This window comes from Pantherophis guttatus, chromosome 12 (genome assembly GCF_059756535.1).
Source record: "Pantherophis guttatus breed Tessera chromosome 12, ASM5975653v1, whole genome shotgun sequence".
Taxonomy (NCBI): domain Eukaryota; kingdom Metazoa; phylum Chordata; class Lepidosauria; order Squamata; family Colubridae; genus Pantherophis; species Pantherophis guttatus.
In genome coordinates this window covers 26,231,960-26,256,581 of record NC_142074.1, presented here as the reverse complement: position 1 = coordinate 26,256,581, position 24,622 = coordinate 26,231,960, and the positions used below count along the sequence as shown (strand labels likewise).

Genomic DNA, 24,622 nt, shown 5'->3' with positions numbered 1-24,622 from the left:
CGGCTCCTTTAAGAGCTGTCAAGGGACACCACGCTGGATCATCGGCCACGCCCCTTTGCTCTCAGGGGGCGGGGCCCGGGCGCTTGACGGGCAGGGAATTTTCCACTCGGCCCCCCATGGCCCCGCCCTCCGCCGGCACCCGGCCCCGCCCCCCGCCCGCGATTGGCCGGCAGACCAACCGGCCCCGCCCCCGCTGCGGTGTATGAACGGGGCCGGGCGGTGGGCACGCCCCCTCGCGCCCCGACTCCGGCTGGGCTGCCCGCGCCTCCAGCCTCCCCTCGGCGGCGGCGGCGGCGGCGAAAATGATCCTCTGCCCGCCGAGCGCGGAGCCCCCCCGCGGAAAGCCGTGCCAGAGGCTGCAGGTAAAGGAGCCCCCGCAGACGCCGCCGCGGCAGCCCTGCAGCCCTGCAGCGCCCGGAGAGCTCCGGCCGGAGGCGATCGGTGCCCGCGGTGGCGGAGGCAGCCTCGCCCGCGTCGTCCTGCCCGGGCGGCGGAGGCGGGGATGCCGGCGCTGCCAGCCCGAACCGCCGCTGGACCGACCGCCCCCCCCGCGCTGCCAATCAAACTTGTTTTTCTCGTTCTCCTTCTGCGGTTCGGCGGTCGCGCCGCCAGGGGGCGCTGCGGCTCGCCGGCTGCCGCATCTGGGACCGGCCGGGAGAGACAATGGACCGGGACCGCGGGGGGGGGAGGGGGGGAGCGGAGCGGTCCAGCTATTGCCGCCGCCGCCGCCTTGGCTGCTCCGTGGGCAGGGGGCGTGTTCCTCCAGGTCCCTCCGGTTCGACGGGCGGAGGGGCGCTGCTTCCTGTTTTGGGGAGGGGGCGAGGGTCGCTTTCCCTCGCCCCTCCCGGGCCTTGTCCCGCTTCCCCGGGCCCGCCTCTTTGTCTGCCTCCCCTGCGGCGCTGTGGGCGATGGGGCTGTTCGGGATGCGGCTCTCGGGTTCATCCCCCCCCCCCTTTGACCCTGAAGAGTGCCAGTTGCAGAGGTGGGCAGGAGAGCAGGCTCTGCCCCCCCCCCCAAATCCGCCTCTTTCCAAATGCTTGTGAGTGCCCATCCTGAAAGGAGGAGAGGGGCTCCTTAGGGGCTCCCGGGGGCTTCTCAATGGTGGAGCCCCCCCCCCCCTGTCTCTTCGCCTTCAGGCTGGCACTACAATGGTGCCTCTGCTTTTGCTTGGGGAGGGGGCCTGGAGATGGGGTTTCCCCACTGCCTCCCCTGACCACCTCCGTCTTTGCAAAGACGCCCAGGGCTGAGGCCGGACGGGACCCTTGGCAGGTCTGGGGGAGCTCCTCAGTTATGGGGAGGGACGCCTCTTGGGGTTCCCCTCCCCTTTTCTGAGGCTGCTTTAATTTCAGCTCTGGGGTCTTCCTGGAAAAGGCAGCTTGGTTGGCCTGTGGCAGGGAAGAGTTCCCCACTCCCTCTCCCCCCAGGTGGTTGGGCCCCGGGATGGTCCCTGTCTCTTTGGGTGTTCCTGGATGGACCCTGGGTGCTCTTGAGGCCACCCTGGAGGTTACGCTGGGTCCGGAGGAGGCTTGCTCTTCTCCTGTACAGGCTGTTTTCTTGGGCCGGGGGTTCTGGGCCTGGCCCCTGCCTGGAAGGGGGATGTGGAGCCTAGAGACCCCTTGCTTTCTTTGAGCTGCTCCCTCCTTCCAGGGGCCACTTCTGCTCCCAGGAGCCCCCTTGCTTTCCTGGTGGGGCTGGCCGGGGGGAGAGAGGAGTGACTGCCTCTGAGGCCCACCTGGGGAAGGGGATTCAGCCGCAGATTTGGCAAAGGGCAACGTTTCCTCTGGATCTGTCTTGAGGGTGGGCTTTAAAAAATCTCAACTTTGGGGTTGTTTTTTGAAGGCAGGGCAGGGAGAAGCTTCCATCATGCGAAGAGGGCAGAGACCATGACTAGTGAAATTCACCTCTGCTGACAAGAGGCTTACCTGGGATTTTAAAACGCAGGTGGAGAGCTGCCTGTCTCCCACCAAAGCAGGCGTAAGAACTTAGTGCAAAGCCTGACTGTACCGGCTGCATGTCCTGCTTTCCCTCGGCTCCAGATGTGACTCCCCACCCCCACCCCCACGATCTCCTGGCCAAAAATATACCTGGAGCAGAAAGGCGCAGCCCCCGCCCTGCTCTGCCCAGCCAGGTGTTTCTTCCCTGCCCTTGGGTGGCCTCAGGTGCTTTTGGTACTCAAGGAGGGGGGGACTTTGTGAATTGCGGAGACTGGCTCTTCTTCTAGCCCTCCCCCACTGACTGCCCAATGCCGAGTTTGCCCCACGGTCTGCTTTTCCGCCCTTCCCTGTCCAGCTGGCCAAGATGACCACCAGCGACAAGGACAGGCCCCCCCCGCTGCTCTTCGTGAAGGCCTTGGCCAGCAGGGGCCGGATCGAGGCCGTCACCCAGCAGATGGGCTACCACCCGCATTACCTGGACAGCTTCCTCCGCATGCAACACTACCTGCTGCACATGGACGGGCCGCTGCCCTTCGACTGTCGCCACTTCATCGCCATCATGGTGAGAGGGGGAGAGAGAGAGAGCCCTGTGCACCTGGACCGCGGGGGGCCCTCCCGGCGAGCGGCTGCTTGTGGCACTGCCAGAGCCTGCTGGCCTTGGGGTGTGTGTGTGTGAGGTCGCCTGCTTGCCACTCCGTCTGCTTGCTTCACTGCTGAGCCCCCCGCTCCGCCAGCCCCCGTCCCCTTCTTGACCCCCTTGCCACTCAAAACAGAACAAGGGCTGTGTGGGAGCTGCAGCTGCTGTGTGAAGTCACAAAGTCCATCCTTCTCAAGGGGAGAGACCGGCCCTTGTCCCCTGCGGGACCCCGAAGAGAACCTGCAGAGTCTTCCCCCACCCCCAAAGCAGAAGGGGTGTGTGTCTGATGGAGACTGTGCCAGGCAGGGATCGGGAGGAGGGGGACGATTCTCTGGGTTGGGAGCCCTGGGTGGGTCTCTGTCTTTGGGGGGGTGTCTTCCCCACTGATCTGAGCGCCCTGCATGGCTCTTGCAGGCAGCTGCCCGGCATCGGTGTCACTACCTGGTGAACCTTCATGTGCTGCAGTTCCTGCGGGTGGGCGGAGACCCCCTGTGGCTGAGAGGGCTGGACTGCATCCCCCCCAAACTCCGCCGGCTCAGTGAGATCAACAAGGTCCTGGCCCACCGGCCCTGGCTTGTCTGCAAGGAGCATATTGAGGTAGTAGATCGGATTTGAGGAGGGGGCACACTTGGGGCCCTGGGAGGGGAGGGGGCAGCGTTTCTCTCCCCTGTGGCAGTTTGGATGCTGCTGGGGTCACCAAGCCTGTCCCCCCGCATGGTATAGCTGATGGGTGGGAGGAGCACACGTAGCACCCCTCTCCCACCCCATCGGTGACCTGCAAAGGACCCCCTCCCACACCTCAAATCCTTCCATCCCAAAAGGCTCCCTTGGGGTTGGCACACGCTTTAAGAATGCCTGAATTGGTCCTCCCTCCCCCCCCATAAAAAAACACCTGTGGAGTAAGTAAGGAGGGGAAATGTAATGTTTCAGTGCATAGAGTTTCTGCCCAGGAGCTCCTACCGGAAGCCCCTGGGGCAGTGGTCCCCTGGCAGGAGCTCCTGGCATCCATGGCCCATCGGGAGATGCAGTTGAGGGTCTTCCTTGTGTCTGGGGGGGGTGGGGGGGAACAGGCCTAGGCCTGGGCTGAAGTTGCAAGCCATGATTTTGGAAGGCAGCGTTCCTTCCTGGTTTCTGATTGCTTGGTTCCCCCCAAGAAGAGCCTCTTTGGCAACTGGCGCTCTGCTTGGGTGATGCCGCTTGGGGCCACTTGCACAAGCATGAGGGGGAGTGGGTGGCTCGGGGGGGGAGTCACAGCTTGCTTCTTTTCTGCCCCCACTCCCTCCAGAAGCTGCTGAAGATCAGTGAGCAGAGCTGGTCGCTGGCAGAGCTGGTCCATGCCGTTGTGCTCCTCGCCCACTACCATGCCCTGGCCAGCTTTGCTTTCGGCTGTGGCTGTGAGCAGGACCTTGGCCCGGAGGGACGGGGCTCCCTGAAGCTGGGCCTCCCGGGGAGCGTCTGCTTTTGTGACGTGGGCAACGGCTGCAGCCAGGAGCTGCTGCATTTGAACCGCAAGCGGGTGCGTGCCTCGGCTCCCTGGGGGGCATGGGGGGCGCGGGTGTAGGGTACCAGGCCCCAGTTTCAGGGCATGGCGGAGTGCCCTTTCTAGACCCAGAGGAAGGACCCCCTCAGTCGCGTTCCTCCCCCTCTGCAGTCCTTGGATTCCTGCGTGGAGCTGGAGTCTCTTCGGGAGCGTGTCCACCGGCTGCAGGTGGGCAGTGAGGCCCGAGAGGAGCTGAGGCTGCCTGCCCAGCGGGAAGAAGGTAAGGCCGCCTGCCAGCCTCCCTGGAGGAGAGGCTGTGGAGGGCCTTGCCCAGAGCGTCCTGGCAGGGTTGGGAAGGGCACTGAGTCCCGGTGCTGATGGCCAGGCAGGGGCCCTTGAGAGCAGCTGGGACGCCATCTCTCCTCCTGCTTGCGTGCAGGCCTCCCTTCTGCCTCCTCTCCGGGAAAGCCCCTTTGCTGAATGGGTCTGTCTTCTAGGCTTCGATGGGGAATTCTTGGGGGCCGCAGACCTTTCCTGCTACGTCCTGGATCCCAGCTTCGGCTACCAGGAGTTTGCACAGTGCAACGAGGACCAGCCCCAAATCTTCCGTGTTCAGGTGGGACAAACCTGGCAGTGCCGGGGATCTTGGCTGGCCGCCTGCCTCCCCCTTGCCTGGGGGGTGGGGCTGCTGACCTTGGCCCCCTTTAGCGTTCCCTCATCGAGCCATCCTCTTTCTGATCCGGGCAGGATTATTCCTGGGAAGACCACGGCTTCTCGCTGGTGAATCGGTTGTACTCCGACATCGGGTACCTGCTGGACGAAAAGTTCCGTAAGGTGGACGGCCTTCACAGCTGCTCGATGGCCAAGCGGCAGGGCTGCGAACACGCCAGCTTCAAGCGGGGCATCTGGAACTACGTCCACTGCATGTTTGGCATCAGGTGCTGCTCCTCCCCTTCTGGGACCCTCTTGCAGGGCCAAAGCAGCGCAGCTGACTCAGGGAAGGAGCGCGGCTTTAGATGAAGAACCGTTGGGTGGCTGAATGGAGACGGGGATCTTGGGCAGAATTCCCTCCCTTTGATCTTTGTCAACGTTTTGCTCTTGCCTTTTAAAAATTGGCCGGAGAATTCCCGTCAGTCAGGACTTCCTGCCCATCAGCCTTGTTCAAGATGAATGGGGGATCTGTTTTGGTGCTAAGTTCCCTCTCCCCTTCCAGATACGATGATTATGACTATGCAGAGGTCAACCATCTCCTGGAACGGATCCTCAAGCTGTACATCAAAACTGTGACTTGTTCTCCGGAGAAGATGGATCCCCAGATGTTTGAGCGCTTCTGGAAGCAGTTCAAGCACAGTGAAAAGGTGGGTTGTGTATGTGGAGCAGAGGGGGGAAAGGAGGAAATCCTGGCCGGGCAGGAACCCACAATCCTCCAGTCAATTTCGATTGGGGTGGGGGTGGGGGGGACAGAGACGACACAGACGAATCCTTTGTGCAAAGCACACTTACGTGGCTGTGGTTGGCAGCATGGATGACGGGGGATCAGTGGTGGGAGAAGCTTCTCCAGGGCTGCTGAGGCTGCATTTGAGGGCTCCCCTTCTGGGCACGTTTTCCAGCAGCAGAACTTTCTTGGGAGATTTTGGCCTCATCCTTTTTTAAAGCAGTTCAAACATACACTTTGCTCCACCCCCCCACCCCCAGCACTCATTGTGTGCTGGTGCTTCTGCCCATTTTAGGGGGCTGCCCTGCCCGTCTTCCACTCAACCAAGCCGTGGTGGGACTCTGGAGCTCCTCAGGCCTGACCTCTGGGTGGTGCGGGAGGGCCTCGGGCGTCTTGAGGCTGGGCTCGATCTCTTCTTTGCCCCCAACAGGTCCACGTGAATCTGCTGATCCTGGAGGCCCGGCTGCAGGCAGAGCTGCTCTATGCCCTCCGTGCCATCACGCACTACATGGTCTCCTAGGCCACGGGGCCCACCTGGACTCGGGCTCCTGGGCTCCGGCAGTGGCCCCTCCCCGTGTTTACTTGATACCTTCTCCTTTCCCTTCAAGATGTGAAAAGCAGGGTCTTCCCTCCGGGCGAAAACAGGCCTGCCCGCTGAAGCCACAGGGCTGGTGGGCAGCTGCCTGTGCTTCTGCTCATCTACAGGCCAAGAGCCTCGTGGACAGAAGGGAGCCACAGGGACGTGGCTTCTATGGACTTGAGGTGTGGGAAGGACGTCATTCCTCTTTCTTTCCCAGTCAACTCTAGCGACGATGTTTAGTCTCCGTTACAGTATTGGGGAGGGGGCTCCCTTGTCTCGTGCCATTCCTGCTGCTCATCGAGTACACCCAGCCGTCCTGGGATGGCTGGGAAGGGGTCTGCCATCTTGGACTGGGGTTTCTGGAGAGAGAAGAGGGGTGCTTTCTGCTGGCTTCATCTTGCACTGGGAGTGGGGGAAGGGCAACAGGAGGGAAGGGTCCCTAGCACTTCTAGTGACAGCTCACCCTCAACCTTTCATCCAAATGGTCCTCGGAAGCCAAATTTGCCAGGCAGGGCTCTTATCCTGTCCCCCCTCCTCATATCCAAAGCCCCCCCCCCTTGCAAATGTGCTGTCCTCCCTCACGGCTGCCTTCCATGCTGTGGCCCTTGGCTGACACCCCCTTTCTTGCCCCTTGCGCTTCCCTGCCCCACGGTGCAGATACCCAGCCTGCCTCGGCTTTTCTCCTGGCACTCCCCCCTCCTGTGGCTGCTCAGGGGGTCCTGCTTCTCTTGCTCCAAGGAGTGAGTTTGGGTGCTGGGCAGGCTCTCGTTGAAAGGGCCAGGCTGCTGCAAGACGTCCGCCAGGTAGACGGTGGAAGAACTTTGCAACCGGAGGGGGGGGGGTGTCGATGGCTAACAAGGGGGGCAACTGGCAAAGGAGGCTGGGGGGAGGGGGCACCTGGCGCAGGACATGTGGCAGCAGCTGACTTGTTTACTGTGTAAATGTTTTGGGGGGTGGGAACAAACCATTGTGTGGGGAAGAGAGAAATGCCTATTTTTGCTATAAATATAAATGTTTGACAAAATGCCTGGCCTGATTTCTTCTATGGGGGAGAGGGGGGGAGGGGAGGGGAGGGTGGAAGGCAGCTAAGTGTCTTGGGGGGCCCAGTAGCCCTTTAGGAGCTGCAGCAGAACCCCCAAAGCACCTGATTGGCTCACAGTGAACCTCCTAAGTGTTTGGCCCTTTGGTGTTCATTTAAATGTAGGACTCTGGAGTGGTTTAATTTTGGGGGGGGGGCTCTGAAGGAGAGGCCTCTTCTGCACCCCACCTGTGATTGCTTCCTGCTCCTGCATGGAATGAGTGGCTGTTTCTTTCCAGGGAGGGAATCTTCTGCTGTGCCCAGTGAGGAGTGGGCCGGCCGTCCAGAGCCCCTTTGGGGGGAGGCCTTCTGCTGTTTGGAAACAGGGACTTGCTGGGGACTGAGGGGGGAGCTTTGCCAGCCTCCCACAATGGACTTCTGATGGAGCCGCTGTCCCAGGCTGCTTTCTCTTCTCCTGGACAGAAAACAAACCTCTGAGTTTTCTATTCTCAATATGTGAGGAGGGGGCGTCAGTGAGGACAGAAGAGCCCCACAGACACGACTTCCCCCCCTATGATGGAGGCATCTCGCCCCTCAGGCGGATTATTTCCTGGGAAGTATTCCCCTTTTCGCTGGGAGGTGACTGAAGAGTCCCCATTTGAGGGGGGAGGGGGGCGTCCTCTGAACACCCGCAAACGGCCGGGAAGTTGAGTCCAAGTTCAGCTGAGGCGTTCGGGGGGGGGGGCGACCTGCCATTCAAACTTTCTAAGCGACGAAAGCGTCTCAGGGAGCCTTCAGCTCTGGAAACGGTGCCCCTGGGAGCCACAGAGCTGCCTTTCGGCTACGCAGCTTCCCTCTAAAAGGCGTCCTCACGGACAGCCCCGACCCGTGTCTCCGCCCGCGCTGAGACACGTGAGGAATGCTGGCAAGCCAGCTGTTGATCCCAGGGGAGGGGAGGGGGCGGGGCCGAGGGCTGGAGCCGGGAGACCTGAAGGGAAAAGTTTGGGCGACCCTCCCGGGGGGGCCCAGAGACCCCTCGCCTCCCGCGGGGCTTCGGGGGGCTTTGGGTGTCAGATGCCCCCGGGCCTGTTGTCACCCGCGGCCCGACTGCGGCGTTTCTAGTCCTCAGGCTCGAGAGGGGGAGCGGTTGCCGAGCGCCTGGATCCCGCTTCCCGGTCGGCCAGCGGCCAGTCCGCCCGCTCAGAAAGTTGGAGGCGGCCCCTTCGCCGCCGCTCTTCCCGCCCTTCCTCCGGCCAGCCCTCGCCCCCCGCCCGCCCTCCTCCTCCGGGGGACGCGCAGCCCGGCCCGATGAGCAGCCGCCAGGGTAAGGGGCGCCGGCCTGGGGGGAGGGGCGGGGGGCTGAGTCCCGCGGGACCAGCGCGATCCGGGGCTGCTCGGGAGGAGCTTCTGGGCCGCTGGGACCCCCCCCTCCCCTCCCCTCCCCTCCCTTGCGGGGGCCCCAGAAGCAGCGGCCTTTCCGGGCGCGGGACTCGGACCGGCCGGGCAGGAACTTTCTCCTCTTTGCCGGAGGGGGGAGGGGACTTCCAAGCAGGCGTTCCGGAGGCGCTCCAGGCAGCAACCGGAGCTTCGCGAGCGGGGCTGGGAGGGGAGTCGGAGCCCTGGCGATCCCATCTCCCGGGAGATGCCGCCCGTGTGGCCCGCCACCGCTCCTTTCCCCCCGAGATTGGCCCTGCTAGAGGGTCTGCAGTCAGCTCCCCCCCCACCCCAGGCTGTAGGAAAGTTGTGCTTCTAGTCCTTATGAATTGCACCCTTTCTTTTCAAAAGCTTATTACCTTTTCCTTCGGCCCCGGGATGCCTTCTGACTTTGAGCCCTGAAGGTGGTCCTGAGCCAAGAGTGTCTCCAAGGGATGGACCTGAAATAGAAAACACCTGGCTACCTATTTCCCTGAATTGTTTGGGGGCCCATTTACAGAGCACCCAGCCTAGGGCGCATTGCTGGGAGGTGCACAGAGAACATCTAGGGCAGCGGTCACCAACTGGTGGTCCATGGACCACTGGTGGTCTGTGAGAAAATTTTGGTGATCCTCAGAAAAATTATTTGCATTTTTTATATTGCACTAAATCAGGGGTCCTCAAACTACGGCCCCTGGGCTGGATACATGCAATGAACGATTGTGTTGCTGCAGAGAGTCTCCCCCTTTGGGGTCTTTTTGTGTGGGTCGGAGGGGGGCAGAAATTCCAACTTGGGGTCTGCTTCAGCCTCCTGGTGTGGGGCTTTGGGCGAAGGCTGGAGGGAAGTGCCGCTGGTGGCGGAGACCTGGAGGGCCTCGTTCCAGGGGAACAGCATCATGGCCTGGAACTGGTTGACTATATCAGCCCACTGAGCCTTCAGGTGCCGGTACCTGGCCTTGCACTCCCGCAGGTCTTCCCTCTGCTTGGAAAGCCTATGCTCCTAGTCCTCAGTGAGGTGCTTCTGCTGAGCCTCCTTCTTGGCCAGATCCAATTTGAACGGAGCCAGTTGTTTTTCCAACTATTTCTCGCGGTGGCTGCTTAGCTCCAATAATTGCTTCCTGTTGGGAACCTAAAGAGCCCGGGTGGGGAGGCAAGGAGTGGCTGGGAGGGGAGGGGTGAGTAGAGGCTGGCCGAGGTGCCCCTAGATGTGGGTGACATTGAGTTGGCCACTTCCACTCAGTCACATGACACCTAGCTACCCCCCCACCCACCCAACCGGTCATTAGACAGATCATATAAGTGGTCTGTGGGATTTAAAATTATGAATTTGTTGGTTCCCGAGGTCCGAAAGGTTGGGGATCCCTGATATAGGGGCCCCTTGGGTGAGGGGTCGGGTGGGCCCCTTCCTAGACCGGCAGAGATGCTGGGCTCCCTCTGGACTTATTGAGAGCTTCAGAGTGGGAACTCCCTGAGCCTGGGGGTGTGGGGGGAGGTCCTCTTGCTAGCCAGGGAGACCAGGCGGTGGTGCAGGTATATAGCTCACCTTCTGGGGCTCATCCTCGCCCTTCTCAGAATGAAATGCTGAGAGAGGGTTGCATGGGGGAAGAAGGCAAGGATGAGGGCCAGGAATCTTTCAAACAGTGGAAGGCTGCTTTCATGGAAGCACAGCTGAAGCTGGCAGCACTTCCAATCCCCGAGAGAACTTGGGGTCACTCCAAAGGAGGTTTCTTCCATGTGGAGAACCAGTTCTGTTTAGACAAACCTCCCATCTAGACTGGCCCCCATCTAGCTGGGACCTCTGGAACCGCCAGAGCTGCTCTTTGGCATTGGCACGGCGGGACTCTCCATGGGGCAAAAATTCCTGGTTCTGGACTCCTCCTTGCCTAGATTGTGTGAATGTGGATCCTGGATTCCTGATCCCTGTTAGAAAACATGGAGAGACATGGAGGAATGGAAAAAGTGGATAGAATATGTTCAGAACAAATATCAAACTAGGAAGTATCAAATAGCTTTTACTTGAAAATAATGTATTAGAAATTTTTTAATCTAATGAAGATAAAAAGAGAAATTATAAGGGGGAGGGAGGGGTTCAAGTTTTATACAAGTTTTATACTAAGGGGGGTTTTGTATTGGATATGAGTATATTGTGTGGAAGTCTGGGGGGAGGGGAGGGTTAGGGAGGGTTAGGGAGGTTTGGAAGTTTGGGGTGGGTGGTGGGGGGGGGGGGAAAAAGGGGAGAAAATGTAATTGTAAAACTTTTGCAATAAAAAAAAAAGAAAACATGGAGAGACAAGGAACTGTCCTCTGCCTGCCGCAGGAACCTGCCTGTGCAAAGAGGAGCTGTGTATCCTGGGGAGGGGAGGGGTTGCTGGATACATCCCTCCACACACCCCCAGCCTCCCTTAAGCTTTGCTCTTGCCTTGCAGACACCCAGCGAGCTGTGGCAATCCTGGCCCGCTATCAGCGGATTCTGCAGTCCCCGGCGGAACAGCCCCTGCGAGCCTCGATCGAGAAAGTGACCCGTGTATTTCAGAGCGAGCTTTTCCAGGCCCTGCTGGGTAAGGGTGGCTGGCAACAGCCGAGCGCGCAGGCTGTGCCCCTCCTGGGGGTGCACCTGGGCACAGGCTCCCTTAAACCAGAGCAGCTGCTTGGCAGGGGATTGGGTTTGATGTTCAGGCCTCCTCAGAGCTGCATCCCACAAAGATAGCAGTCTCTTCGGAGGACATTCTGCAGCCTCTGGGCAGCTGAGTCTGGGGGCGCTGGAGACCCTTCCCAGGGGCCATGTTTGCTCCCCCTGCTGGCTAAGCTCCAGGTTCTCTGCGGAGCAGAGCTGTTTTTTCGCTCAGCAGGTGAGACTCACCTGGCTCCTCCTGCCTGGCTCTCTCAGCCAGGAGGGTGAGCCTGTAGCCCTGCAGGGATGGCCGGTAGCCAGTTCTCCCTTCAACCACTCTGTTAGAGGACCACATGCCTGGATTCTGCTGAGGGGCTGCAGGGAGGAATGGCAACCCTGGGAATGGCATTTGGGAGGGTCCGCTCTTCCCATCCTGGGGAGGGAGAGGATGCATTGGGAGGGGGGCATCAGCCTAGGGGCTTGCTTGCTGCTGGTCTGAAAAAGTTCCTGGGAAACCTGATTGCGTCTCCTTCAGAGACACAGCCTGCCTGAATGGTGTCCCAGGATGCTTAGAGGTTCTTTGAGGGGGGAAAGGCTCCTCTGCCAGGGGGCAGGACAGGAGGGTCTTCTCAGCTGGCCTCTCAAGGCGTCTTTCGGTCTGTCTCCCAGACATCCAGGAGTGCTATGAGCTGAGCTTGCTTCCTGCTTGCCAGCAAGATGGATCAGCCAGTCTGGGGTCTGGGGGCCCCTCCAAGAGCCATGACGCTGCTGACCCAGGGGGCCAAGAGGGCCAGCCACTGCAGGTGAGACTGAGGGGCTCCTTTCCTCCCCTCCCCTCTTATAGCTCCATGACACCTAATTAGTTGTACCAGTGATGAGAAACTGCTCTTAGCCCCACACTGGGGCCAAGGCCAAGCCATTTTGCCCCAAGCCCCAAATCTCCCTTTGGCTCTTTGACAGTATGCCCTGATCTGCCTTCCCCTTTGGCTGCTGAGCTGGGCAGAACTTTTTGGGCATTAGAGTAGCTCCTCCCCACAGCCCCCCTTTCCCTCCCCCCTCCTGCCTCCATCATCTCCTGGCTTCCAAAAGTCGAAGGCCGGGAAGAGAGCCCGGCTGGTCAGTTGCAGGGGTCTGCGCTGCTTCACTTTCACGCTGACCTTGAGGCCTCCTTAACAAGCTGTGTTTTAATTGGCCAAGCTTGAAAAATTAGTGTCTGTGATTTTTCAGTGCTTCTTTCTTGAAAGAGGAAAGAACAAGCCTCTCATTCTCATGGCAACAGCAGACAGAATTGGCAGGTGGATGGTCAACAGCTTAGGTGCCCAGAGGAGCAGATTTGAGAAAAAGTGACTCCAGGAGGAAAGATTAGCAAATACGTCGTAGCTCTCGGCCACTGCTAATCAGCATGAATCTTAGGCAAGTGTGCAAATAATCTTCCAAGCTTTTAAAACCATCTCAGCCGCCGCCATGCTGCTGGTGGAGTTGCAGGGGGTATCGGCAAAAAGAGGCTTCTCCCCGTCCCTCCCTGAGTCTCCTCAGGATGGTTGTGAGCCAGGGTGTGTGTGTGATTCTGCTGATGCAGCCAGGGCTAACCTGGGGGTGCCTGGCCCCAGGGCTCAAGTCCTCTGCAGCTCATTGGGCTTTTCCCTCTTGCTCCTGAGGAGTTCCAAAATCCCAGGGGCAGCCAGACCCGGCAAAGTCTGTTGCCTTTCAGAATGGAAGCCCCCTTTTCTCTGTCCGCCAGAGTTCATTGCTTTTTCAACATTCCAGGGAAGAAGAACGGGGGCCGCAGAGGCAGAACCGGTGCCACGGTTGGTGAGAGTGACCCAGAGCAGGACTGAGCTGCCCGCACAAGTCTGCAGTCTGGTGGTGGTGGGTGTCAGCAGCCTCTTGCCCAAGGTGAGGGTCTCAATGCTGCAGAGGAGCAGCCGGGGGGCAAACCCAGGAATGGGAGCAGGGCTTGGCCTCCGGTGAAATGAGGTGGGGATGAGGACAAGGCTGTGAAAAGATTCAGTTGGATGCAGAAAGGAGGGGGCAGGAGAACTGCGTGTGTGTCTGTGTGGGTGGGAGGGAATCCAATTTCTCTCTGGAGTCCAGTTGGGTTTAAGAGCCCTTGGGGCAGACTGCTTTTCTCTTCCCCTTAAGCCAGCAGGGTCCCCCTCCAAAGGAAAAAAAACGAGGCTCTAAAACTTAGGAAACAAAGCAAGCTCAGCTAAAAGGGGTGCTCGCCTTTTGTCTTGCATGAAGGTCCCCACGCATCAACCACACTCCTAGAGTCCTTTGCCAAGCTGGTCCTGCAAGTCAGTAATGTCAAGTTTTGGGGCAGGAGGGGGTGGATGAGGGTGAATGAGGGCGTATCTGCATCTTGCTTCTGCTCCCAAATTGCCTGCACAGAGCTTCCCCTGTTCGATTGCAAGCACAGCCTGCAGTTCAGTGCTGTTGGAAGGTCAGCCGTTACCTGGGAGTGTCCGGCAGCCTCCTGAGTGTCAAAACAATGGGCGGTGATGGGGGTGTGTGCAGCGGCGTCCTTGCAGCGGAGGGAGAGCCCAGGTTTGGGCCACGAATGCGGCCGATTTCACGTGGGCTCCTTTCCTCTCCGGACATCTTCCTGCTGCTGCCTAGCAACCCAGCTGCTGCCTGCGTGGAGCCAGGAGACAGGCTGGCTGCAGGAATGGCAGAGGAGACCTTTGAGGGGGGGTATTGGGGGCCTCCAGTCCCACGTGGCTTCAGCCAGGAGCTCCATCCTGTCCTTGGGGGTCCAGCGCCTGGCGGTTCTCGCTGGTCATTCAAGGCAGCAATGGGAGGCTGGCTCTGTGCCCCAGGGAGAGGGACCTTTTGGGGCAGGCATGGGGACAAGGAGCAGAGGGGGAGCCTCCTGGCTTCCTCCCTGCTTCACCTCCAACTCCAAGGGTTGGGCCACCCTTCCCCTCCCCCCCTTTTGTCCAAGTGTCCTCACCTTCAGGCCTCAGGATGTGGCTCCTCTCCCGAAAGGGAGGGAACAGCCCTCTGGCCCCTGTCCCCTGGAGCGCAGCCATGTGCCTGGCCACCATTTCCAGTCCCAGCAATTCCTGATAAAGCACAGCTGCTGTGGGGAGCAGGAAGATGAGAGGGGCTGAGCAGGGGTGGGGTCTACCTACCTTTACTACCAGTTTGCAACGGGATTGCGCCCCGGATGACAACATCTGGGGCAGTGGGCGGAGCCTCCCACTGGTTTTACTACCACTTCTTGCGAACCGGTCCGAACCAGGGGCAACCCACCACTGAGGCTGGGGCAGATTTTAACTGCAGGGCCTTTGAGCCCTGATTCAATTCCTAGAGGAGGAAACCTGCAGTCAGGATTTAGTTCTCTGGTTTCCTGCTTTCCCTCTGCCCCCTAACCCCATAAGGGCAATACAAGTTGCCCATAGCAATAATTTTTTCTGCACCCCCCTCCCCCACACTCTCTTCTGAGGTGGGCAGCGTGCTGGTCTATTGTAGCAAATACTGGTTGGCCATAGGAGACAGATTCTATGCCAACCATCATCTACTCAGAGGAGGATTCCCCTAGTGGGAAAGTCCCTTCTTCAATTCAGAGGAGCTGCCCCACACATCTCTGAAGTGACCGGGGGAGCTTCTGTCCTGTTAGACCCCTGGGCAGATTGTCCAGAGGCAGAAATGCCTGGGCAAGCTCTCCTCCAGGTGACGTTGATATGGTTGGCATCCCAGGTTGGCCTCGGGGCTTTGCATGCCATCAGGCCGCTTGGGCAGCACCAGGTTGGGAGGGAAGAATTGGCGAAAGAGGCGAAACACGGGGGCTGTTTTTGGAAAGCAACCAAAAAGCCTGGAAATGGGATTTGGTGAGCCCTCAACGGTGCCTTTAAGAAATCTCTGCTGCTGAGATTCCAGTTTGCGGCTGATTGGCTAGGAAGTGAGTGGGTGGGAGGGGGAGGGAACAGCCATTCAGAAATCTGTTGTATTACCTTCCTTCTTTAAAGGGGACCCAGTGAGGAGGGAGGGGGGGCGGTTTGAAGGAACAGCCTGCCTCTCCCCCTCTGCTTTTCTAGACCTTGAGATCCAGAGGCCTGGAAGGAAAGTCAAGGGAGATGCTGGGGGGGCGGCTGTTCCTGGCTCTGGAAGGGTGGGCTAGGAGCTCGCCACCCCAGCATAGGTGGAGGCCTCTCTGAAAGGAAATCTGGCTTGTGATGTTACTGTGGTGGGGCTGGAGGTTTCCCCTGCACTTCACCACTTTCCCCTGAGCTCAGAAGGAGCTTCCTGGGGCCGCTTGGAGCTGCTGACCATTTGCTTCCAAAGGTGATGAAGTTCCCCACTTGCATTGACTCTGCAGCTGGTAGACTACGATTCCCATAATGCTCATTTAACCCTCCCAATGAGGTCTTGATTTGGGCCCCCGTCAGGGGTGAAATCTACTTACCTTCCTTACCGGTTCAGAAGTGCATGCACCCCACGTGCGTGCATCACATGCACGCACAGACCCTCTGCACACGCGCCAAACCTTCTGCGCAGAGGGTAAAAAACACATTACTTACTGGTTAAAACCAGGAAGTAATGACACCCGGGCAGGTGGGTGGAGCCTCGCGCCGCCATCGCTACCAGTTCTCCGAACCATTTGCCACAATCACTACTGGATCGCCCGATCTGCTCCGAACCGGGAGGATTTCACCCCTGGCCCCAATGTCACTGGGCCAGGGCTTTGGAGGACTGAGTGCTAAACCCTCCAACCAGTTGGATCACCTCCTCTCCCTTTGGGGCCTTGCTCTGCAGATGTTGCTACTTCCATCTTTTATTGCCTCAGTTTCCCCTGGTCCTTTCTTGGTAATGTATTCTCTGACAGAGAGACAGAAGGACCACATACCAGGGCTGCGCATGGTGGGCCTTGCTTTGAATGACTGAGAAAAGAGCTCCAGAGTCACTCAGAATTACTCCGTCCTACTTGTCTGGAGATGGACCCTACCCTTAGTAGGATGTAGGACATGCTACCAAGCCACTTGGTTCAGTTTGGCTTCTGGAATAGAAAGGGGCTTACTGTAGTTCACAAAACAGGCCCAATTGAGAGTGTGTGCCGCTCTCTAGGCGAAACCAACAAGGCTTAGTGTGGGGCAGGGGTCCACCCAGCGTGGTTTGCGTTGGTTGTCCTGGGGTTTTTAGAACAGGACCCTCCAAAATCCATATACAAATCAGCTAATCGGGTCCTGGAGGGTCACTTCTCCCCTGCCAGAATGTCCATTGTTGAGATTCTTGAGGTCCACCTCCTTGTGCAGTTTGGTGCACGCTCTAGGGTGGCATTGGATTGATGGTGGCAATTCTTGTGATGCGCTGTAATGGCTAAGGAAGGGGCACCTGCCATTTTTGAGTGGCATTCCAGTGGGCACATTCAGCAACCAGGCAAAAATGGTCCTGTTACAGGTACATTAATGAAGATTTCCTATGTTTCCTTTGTGTCACAGAGGCCCTTGTTTGGAATGAGGATGGGGGCTTCTATCAGGTTTGGGAGAAGTGTAGCTTCAGGGAGCCCTGGGCTCAAATCCCACCCTCTGGATGTGGCTGGCCCCTTGCTCCGCCTGGCACTTTCTGTGGCTGCTGGGAATAGGACAAAGGAGTCCGGGTGTTTCTCAACTTCTGTGGCAGAATTGTGCCCAGTGTGGGGAAGAACATCAGTGGTTTTATGGGAGGCTCCCACTGGGAGTGGGGGTTTCGGGTATAGATCCTGGCTCCCTGTGCTGCTGAAGGGCTGCACTGACTGAAGGGAAGGAGGGCTCTCCTTCCACTTCAATCTCATGCAGGCACAGACCGGAGCATTGTCAGGTTTACCAGAGGCAGAAGAAAAAGTGTTCAAGTCGCTGAATTTGGGGTTTGGGGCTGGGCTAGGAACCCCACAATTCCTGATTAAGAAGCATAGCTAGCATGACTAATAATGGCCCCAAAGACAAATCTACATGGGTTAGAGGCTTTAAAAAAATTCACTTTTATTTATATATTTGTGTCCTGCCTGTATTACTTTTAGAACTAACTCAAGGCGGTGCACCTATCTAACCCAACTTCCTCTTCCTAGCTTTCATGGCTGAGGTGGGACTTGAACTCACCGGTCTCTTGCTTTGATGGGGGGTTCCTGTTCTGAGAGGCATTTCTTTGATTTGAAAGCTGAGAGGGGGAGGTAGGTAGAGAGGATATGGCTGGAAGAATGGCCCTGCCCAAGTCATAGGAGATGTTTTGAGAAGAAGAGTCTTCTCCGGATTCATCCTTTCTCTGTGAGATAAAACACAAATTACTCTCCGGACAGCTTCTATGCAACAGAGTGTCACAGGTTGCTCTGTTTTTTCTACCAGGGTTGATTCAGTTTGCACCTGATGGCAAAAAGTCGAATCATGTGTGAATCATGCTTCGTGTGTAGCACACTAGTGAGGATGTTGATGGTTAGGAGGTTTGGGAGCCGCACTTCAGAGGACACAGGAGGGCTGCTGGTGCCATGCCAAGATGCCAAGCCAGGAGTTCAGATTCTGTGCGCTCTTTGAGAAATGAAAATTTCTAGGGAATTCCTTTGAGGAAGGTAGTCTTTGAAGGCTGGGCCGGCCTGGCCTTCACCAGAGTTCGGTCCCAAAGGTAGCAAACTCCTCACGGCTGCCAGAAAAGCCGCCCTGGGAGAAAGCCCTGATTTGGCCCAGGTGAGAGGTGGCTGCTCTCTGACCTTGACTGATCTTGGGAAGCTGGCAGGGTTGGAGAGAAGAGGGATAAGGAGCCCAGACCGAGATCCCTGGGAGGAAGAAGGGAAAGGCCTCCCGGGAAGGGCTCCGCGCCGCCTGCGGGGGGACTTGCCCTGCCTAGCCTACCTCGCAGGGCGAGTGTTGTCAAGACGGCAGGAGCGGGCCGAGAGGAGAGGCGGTGTCGGGGCGGGCGGCCGCTGCGCCTTTAAGGGCCCCCTGCTTAACATGCTCGGCGCTGCTGCCGCTGCCCTGCGCGCCGATTGGCTGCGGCGCGGCGAACGGGAGCTGCGGGGGGAGCGCGATGCTCTGCCTTCCCTCTTTCCCGTCCAGGGACCACAGGCGGCGGCGGCCCCTCCGCTCTCCCCAACCGCGGCGGCGGCGGCGGCAGCAGCAGGCTCCGCCAGCCCGCAGAAGCCCCCGCGCCCCGCCGCGGCAGCCCCGGGGCCGGACAGGGGCTTCGCCCGCCCGCCCGCTCCTGGCAGCAGCGGCAGCGGCAGGCTCGGCCGGCGGGGGCAGCGGGCGCTCGGCAGGCTCGGAGGGCTGGGCGATGCAGCGCGGCTGCCGCCGCCGCCGCGGTGATGATGCGCTAGCGACGGCGGCGGCGTGGTCGGCGCGCCCGCGGAGGTGACGGGCTCGGCGGCGGCGGCGGGCGGGCGGGCGGCGGGCGCGGCGCGGCGGGGTCATTGTCTCGGCGCGGCCAAGATGCACAAGCACCACCACTGCTGCCGCTGCCCGGAGTGCTACGAGGTGACGCGCATGGCGGCCCTGCGGCGCATGGAGCCCCCCAGCTACGGCGAGTGGCAGCAGCACGAGCAGTTCGGCGGCGGCGGCGGCGGGGGCGGCTACGGGGGCTACGGCTCGCAGACGCTGCCCTCGCAGGCCGGGGGCGCCACCCCCACGGCCCGGGCCAAGGGCAAGCTGGTGCCCACCGCCCGCGACAGCGCCCCCCCCGCGCCGCCCAAGCAGGGGCCGCCCAAGGGGGGCGGCGGGGCGGGCACCCCCAAGATCAACGGCAGCAGCCCTGCCTGGTGGCCCGAGTGCACCTGCTCCAACCGCGACTGGTATGAACAGGTGGGTGCCGCTCCCCGGGCGCCAGGGGGAGGCGGGCGGGGGACCGAGGCCTCACCGGGCAGGGGCGCTCCCAGCCCTGCCGCCGCCCTCGAGCGAGCGGTCCACGCGCGGATGCCCCCTTCCCTTAACCCAGGCCGAGCAGCCGGTGGGCAGCCCCCAGGCCCCCCGCTTCTGATCAAAGGTGGCTGGCGGCCCTCGGACCCTTCGGGCCGGCCCAGAAAGGGATCCGGGACCCCCCCCCCCGCCGCCGCAGCCGCCTCGGCGACACCAGCCGAGAAAATGGATGGAGCCTCACGCGAGGCAATAAAATGGAGGCTGTCTCGGTGGGTCCCCGCCTTGCGCGAGTGGGCCAAGCCGCCGTCGCCCCAGCCCAGCCCAGCCCTCGAGGGGCAGAATCCTGGGGGCCGTCCAGGGGTAGGGAGGGGGAACAGCCCTGTCCAGTTGAGCCGCCTCTGCCTGCGTGGCGCCGGCTTCTCACCTTGGCATTGGGCACTGCAGCTGTGGCAGACCTGCCTGGGCTTTTCCCTAATGCCCCCTGCAAAGGCAGCTTGGCCAGCTCCTGGGGGGGAGGGGCTTACGGTGGGCAATCTTGGGCTCCTTCTCCTCCCCAGAGCTGTCAGATGGAAATGGGTACATACACATCGCTCTCCTAAGATGGCAGTGGGAAGATGTGCGTGCATATGTCTCTCTGTGTGTGTGCGTGTGTGCACGCGTGCCGGAGTGAAGGAGGCTCTGCTCTGGGTCTGGCTGTTAATACAGTGCTGGTCAAAAGGCACAATGGTGGCGTGATGAGAAAAGGGCTGGGAGAACTGGGGAGAGGGAGGCATTTTGGGGGGCTGACATAGCAGTTGAGCTGGAGAGGTCCCGGCAGGCTGTGGAGGATGGAGCTCGGCTCAGAGAGAGGGCCCAGACAGGCCAAATTGCTCACAGGGGTGTCAGGAGGGCTTGCACTGAGCTCGGCTGCCTCCTGGGGCGGCTCGCCCTCTGGCAGCCTGACCAAGTGGCGTAGTCCCTCACGGCCTGTACTGGGTAGGGGGCTGTCTTTAGCGGTGCCAGAAAGGGAGGTGGGGCACTGTCCCAGGTTGCCCCCTCCTGTGTCCCTGCTATGTGTGCAGGTGCTTCTGTGGGGTTGCCTGGCCTCTCTCATGGCGAGCTCTCTGGCACTTGGGGAAGGAAGACCTGGCTTGAAGGGTCAATCAGGCCCCTGGTTTTTGGCCCCACTTTGTCACTGGTGTCAGTTTCCACAAGACTGGAGGGGAATTGGCAGAGCCTGGGGGAGGCCAGGCTGCTCTGATTGATTTTGTAGGCCAGGAATCTCCCTCCCCCCCCCGCCGCAGAGTCTTTTCAACGCTCCTCTGCCTTCTCCCACCCCCATCATTTTCCAGAGCTAGTGAAGTGGGGATTCTTAGCCAGGGCATAAAGGAACCTGTGCCCCTTTGCTACTGTGGAGTGGCCCAGGACAGGGCACATGTGCCGTTGGCAAATTGGTTGGCAGGAGGGCGGTGCAGGGAGGTAGTCTGATCTGGAGACTTCCTGCCCCATGGCTGGTCTGTGCCATGTGGGAGTGGGGGCTACCGGGAAGGAGCCAGCCCAGGGTTCTCCAGTCCAACCCATCACAACACCATTTGGGGGGCTTGGGGGGGGTTCAGAAAAGTGAGAGCCAGCCTTAGCTTCTGGTGACTTGGTTCTCCCTCTCTGGAGCATTTGATGGTCCCCAGGATGGGCATCGCTGGCTGCTCGGAGGTTGCCTGAGGCGAAAGGAGTGGGTGACAAGGGATAAAATGGGGGGGGCGTGTTGAGGGGTGCCTGGCTGAGAGTGGATGGCTGGGGCAGGAGGGCTGTGATGGTCCCAGAGGTGGGTGCGTTTCCTGAGGCAAGAGGGGGGAGCGAGCGAGGGAGAGGATGGGGCCGAGAAGCTGGAGGTGGGAGGTTGGCAGGGTGAGGTTGCTATGGCTACTCATGTTCTATTCAGAGAGGGAGGGAGGAGGGAGGGAGGGAGGTTCATCCTGGCACTGGAAGGTGGAGGCGGAGGAGGGTGGGGGGGAGTGGAGTGGAGTGGAAAGCAGCACAGCTGGGGGAAAGCAGGGGAAGTGGGCAAGCCGGCTGGTGGGCTGGCGTGGGAGTTCCAGGCCGCTGGAGTGGTGGGTGGGGGCCATGGGGAGCCACCCTGCCGCTTCGCCTGACTCCCCTCGGGATGTTCTGCCTGTTCTGTGCAAGGCAGGATATCTGCCACCGCGGGTTGCTCTGGCATTCGCTATGACTCAGAGGGAACGAACCCCCCCCCGCCTCAGCTGCCTGGCATTTAGTATAAGTGGAGCCCTGAGAACGGAGGGCTTCTCCCAGGTCCCCTCCATCCTAGGGACTCCCAGCATCTGCCCCCCAGCCCCCGTCAGAAGGAAGCTTCCTTGGGGGAACCGCTGTGTGCCTCTGCCCTGCCCTGTTATGGGGTAGCCAGTCAATCACGAGGGATCCTTCCTGGGATTTTTGCCTCTCAGCCCCTTGCACAAATCTGCAGGGCGGCTTTTGGGGTCTTCCAAGTCAAGAGAGGCAGATTGGGGAAGCTGCAGTGGTGGGCTGCTGCCGGTTCAAACCGGTTCCGTGAACTGGTAGTTGTGACCTGCAGGTGGGCCTGCCCATAACCCCCTCCCCGGCGCTATGCCGTCCCATTTAGCCGCATTTTTTAAGCCGCGCGTGCCCTCACATTTTTGGTGCTGGGTGAACCGGTTGTTAATTCATGTGCCGCCTACCTCTGGGAAGTTGTAGCTGTTTCTAGCTTCGCCTGCGCTTTTCTCTTGAGTCTGCAATGGGGCGCCCCCACTTTGTGTCGCCTGTTGTGCACAGGTGTGCTATGGTGGTCCTTTCCTACCAGAGTGTTCCTCTGGACACCTTCTTCTCCCACCCAGGTATCTGAATAGAAAGCCTCCAGCGATAGCAATCAACCATCTTCCCTGACCCCTAGGTTCTCTACTGGGAGCTGTTTGTGCCCCTGAGACAATCTTCATGGGGTCTTTATGCTGGGGCTGTAATGGGCTGAAACCAAACCTTGTTGGTCCACATTGATCCCATCAGGAGGTCTTTCCATTTCTCATTTGTTGATAGGTTCAGTGTCTGCCATCCTAGACCATCCTGCTGGCCCTGGGCAGGGTGGTCTCTTGGGGAGACTGATAATGGAGTCACACCACCTTTTAAAGGCAGAGCTTGGGTAGTGGACCTGTGAGACAGAAGAGGGGTCTTCAGATCCCAGGCAACCTCCAGGCAGATCCCCTAGATCACAAGGATGCAGCCAATTTCCCCCAGATTCTTCCAGGAATTTTATCTCATCTCTGAATCTCCACAGATAACATTAGGTCCCTGATGCACTAATAATAAAATACGGGTCCTTATCTTCTCAGGCTCTGCTGCCATTGGAATAACTCATGAAGAAGCAGGAGAGGAGGGGGCTGATGGGGGCTTGGGGGATAAGGAGCTTCAATTCCCAGCAAGGTTGCCTTTTCTCCTTCCCTCCTTCGTACCTGCAGTTTTCCTGCTTAGCTGCTGGGGTCATTTCTCAGAAACAGGCCTTTCAATGATACTTGATGCCATGAGGATGGCCAACCTTGGCTGATCTTGGAAATGCTCCCAATCTGAAGAGTAATCTGGAAGTCAAAAAAGCCAAAACAAGCCACTTTGGTCTTGTGGCCAAGAAAACCACTTCAATGTGCCCACGGAGCCACTCAGAGTGGAACTGAGGGGTTTGTGGTTTGGCCTAGTCCTGAGTCTTGCCAGTTGTGTGTCAATATCTGATGACTAATTTTTGAGGTGGGAGAGGCACTAATTTGACTTCGCTTCTCTTTCTCTCTAGCAGGTAACAAACTTGGCTTAGAACCCAATGATGGGTATTTCATAAAATGATTCATTCGATTACATTGGCTTTGAAAGCTAGGCTGCCGCTTGCGAACCTCCAAATCTTTCTCAGCAGATGCTGAGAATCAGCTGAGGGACCTCCCTTCTTTTCGGGCTCTCTGACTAGCGTCTGAGCCGCTCGGGACCCTTTTTGGACCGGAAGCCTTGGAGATGGCAGATTCTAGGTCTGGGAACCTGTAATTTGTGGCTAGTGCTGCCTGCTGATCTGTGACATCTGCTCTATAACGATCCTAATGTATATAAAGAAGTTGTATTTCACTCTTGTGGAGCGTTGTCTCTCTGTCTCTCTAAGAAGCCTGACCTTGGCCATTCTGAACTTAGATCGGTCGGCATCTGCACAGCTCTCCATGAAAGAAAGAGGGCCCCGAGTTCTCTTCCCCTTCGAGCAGCAGGAGGGTAACTTTGCTGCTTTCCTGCCTACAAAACCAACCCCATCAACCCCTGTTGGCTGAAAAGACAATGCCTGCTGAACCTAAAATTGGAGGGGAGGGTGCCTTGAGCTGTGCCGTTTCCCAGTGCTGTGGAAAAGGGGGGCTGGGGTGTTATTTGCAAGCCAGGCTCAGGCAGATTGAGGAATGGCTACCCAGCACTTTCTGGCCAGGCTAGCTGCTCCTGGGAGCTTGCCACTGGAAGGCAATGGCTTCAGGTGTTCTTTCCAGAAGCCTTGGAGGCCTTCCCTCTCCCCACGTGACTAAAGGTACTCAGAGGCCATTGGAAAAGCCTCCTTTGTTGGGGATACCCCTGCCTAATGTTGACTTGGGGGGGTGTCTTCTCCTCACCTGACAATGGCTACGCAGCTTCTAACATGGCCAGCCTAGAGTTGCGCATCCTTTCCTTAGGCAATTGGCTCACTGTAGAGCCACTTACGGCTACTACTATTATTACTGACAGATTCTTGCTTGTATTCCAATGAAAGCTGCTGTCGCTTTTTCTGTGAGATAAAGAATACAATAAGCAGTATTCTGCACAGTGAGTAATTGGGGCGGTAGAGAATAGGCCCGTCTTATCACATGGACTTAGCCCTTGGAGTTCCAGCTCACGATACTTATCGGTATGTTGGTGCTGACCATATTCAGTTCCCTCAATCTCTGTGGGAGGGTTTAATTTCTGCTCCCATCATGAAGCTGACTCTTCCCTGACACCCAGTTGGTCAGACTGTCTGAATCTGTCTTTAAAGTGTGGCACCTTTTGGAAGTTCTGTTGATTTGGTCTGAAATTTCATTTCTCGTGTGGTTTTCCGTTTACTGCTGTTCAGCCTGTGCTGGACTCTGCTTGGTTCCATCTGCTTTTATTCAGAACTGGGAGGGAAGGGGGGGGGTGTCAAAACATAAAATAACTGAGTGGATGTTGCTAAGGGAGACCATCCATCTCTTGCCAGAGCCTACTTGGGGATCTTGGCCAACCTAGATCTGGAATTCAGGATTCTGAGGATCAGGTGGGCTGCCCTTCCTCCTTGTGACTGCTCCAGCTCTGCTTCCTCACTCCTCTTGGCCCCAAAGTCAGCCTTTCAGCTCAGAGTCACCACTGGGAACAAGGGGTTCATTTGGCTGGAAAGCCATTTGGGCTGATGAGCGAGCATTGTAGGATCCTGAGTGCACTCCAGGCATTTTAGAGAGAGAATGGGAGGCCAAAGGAAGGGGGTTGATGGGGCTGCCAGGCTGGCTTCTCCCTCGTACAGAAATGTCTTCCGGTGGAGGGCAAAATCCGAGTCAATGGTATCCGGGCACTCCCTCCCCCTCTCCCTCCCCGGTTCTTTTCTGTGGATAAGGACGCAGCTCTTCTTCCTGGCATGTTGGCCTTTGGCTGAATCCGCCCCTGGGCAGCCAAGCCCAGATGCCCGCTCTG

At 58.9% G+C, this 24,622-nt stretch overlaps 2 protein-coding genes across 7 annotated transcripts in view; both read left to right on the top strand.

Annotated features, from left to right (window-relative positions):
* The first annotated feature begins 171 nt into the window (after positions 1 to 171).
* LOC117679625 (sestrin-3-like) lies at positions 172 to 7,090 on the top strand. Of its 3 annotated transcripts, none has more exons than XM_034441737.2 (9): positions 172 to 362; positions 2,290 to 2,496; positions 2,986 to 3,168; positions 3,857 to 4,087; positions 4,223 to 4,331; positions 4,549 to 4,667; positions 4,799 to 4,989; positions 5,265 to 5,409; positions 5,917 to 7,090. In XM_034441737.2, exons 1-9 carry the CDS (start codon positions 303 to 305, stop codon positions 6,004 to 6,006), a joined length of 1,335 nt encoding a protein of 444 aa, XP_034297628.1. In that variant the 5' UTR covers positions 172 to 302; the 3' UTR covers positions 6,007 to 7,090. The 3 variants fall into 3 exon arrangements, with proteins under 3 accessions (XP_034297628.1, XP_087733751.1, XP_087733752.1); XM_087877625.1 differs by having other exon boundaries at positions 207 to 362; positions 3,037 to 3,168; XM_087877626.1 differs by lacking the exon at positions 172 to 362 and adding an exon at positions 719 to 982.
* Positions 7,091 to 8,023: 933 nt separating this feature from the next.
* DLG3 (discs large MAGUK scaffold protein 3) overlaps positions 8,024 to 24,622 on the top strand; it is a 42,718-nt gene continuing 26,119 nt past the window's right edge. For 2 of the 4 annotated variants that reach the window (XM_034441724.3, XM_034441722.3), the window contains exons 1-4: positions 8,024 to 8,408; positions 10,924 to 11,055; positions 11,778 to 11,911; positions 12,876 to 13,004. In XM_034441724.3, coding sequence (XP_034297615.1) covers positions 8,393 to 8,408; positions 10,924 to 11,055; positions 11,778 to 11,911; positions 12,876 to 13,004 — 411 coding nt within the window. In that variant the 5' untranslated portion in view covers positions 8,024 to 8,392. Of the gene's footprint in view, positions 8,409 to 10,923; positions 11,056 to 11,777; positions 11,912 to 12,875; positions 13,005 to 18,479; positions 18,875 to 24,622 lie in introns of those variants that run through there. The other 2 variants (XM_034441725.3, XM_034441723.3) reach the window with 1 other exon arrangement.

Excerpts from the sequence above, each read along its gene's own strand:
- LOC117679625 (XM_034441737.2), top strand. The coding sequence starts at position 303 with ATGATCCTCTGCCCGCCGAGCGCGGAGCCCCCCCGCGGAAAGCCGTGC. Across the intron at positions 3,169-3,856 it reads TCTGCAAGGAGCATATTGAG|AAGCTGCTGAAGATCAGTGA; the intron begins GTAGTAGATCGG and ends CACTCCCTCCAG. Across the intron at positions 5,410-5,916 it reads AGTTCAAGCACAGTGAAAAG|GTCCACGTGAATCTGCTGAT; the intron begins GTGGGTTGTGTA and ends TGCCCCCAACAG.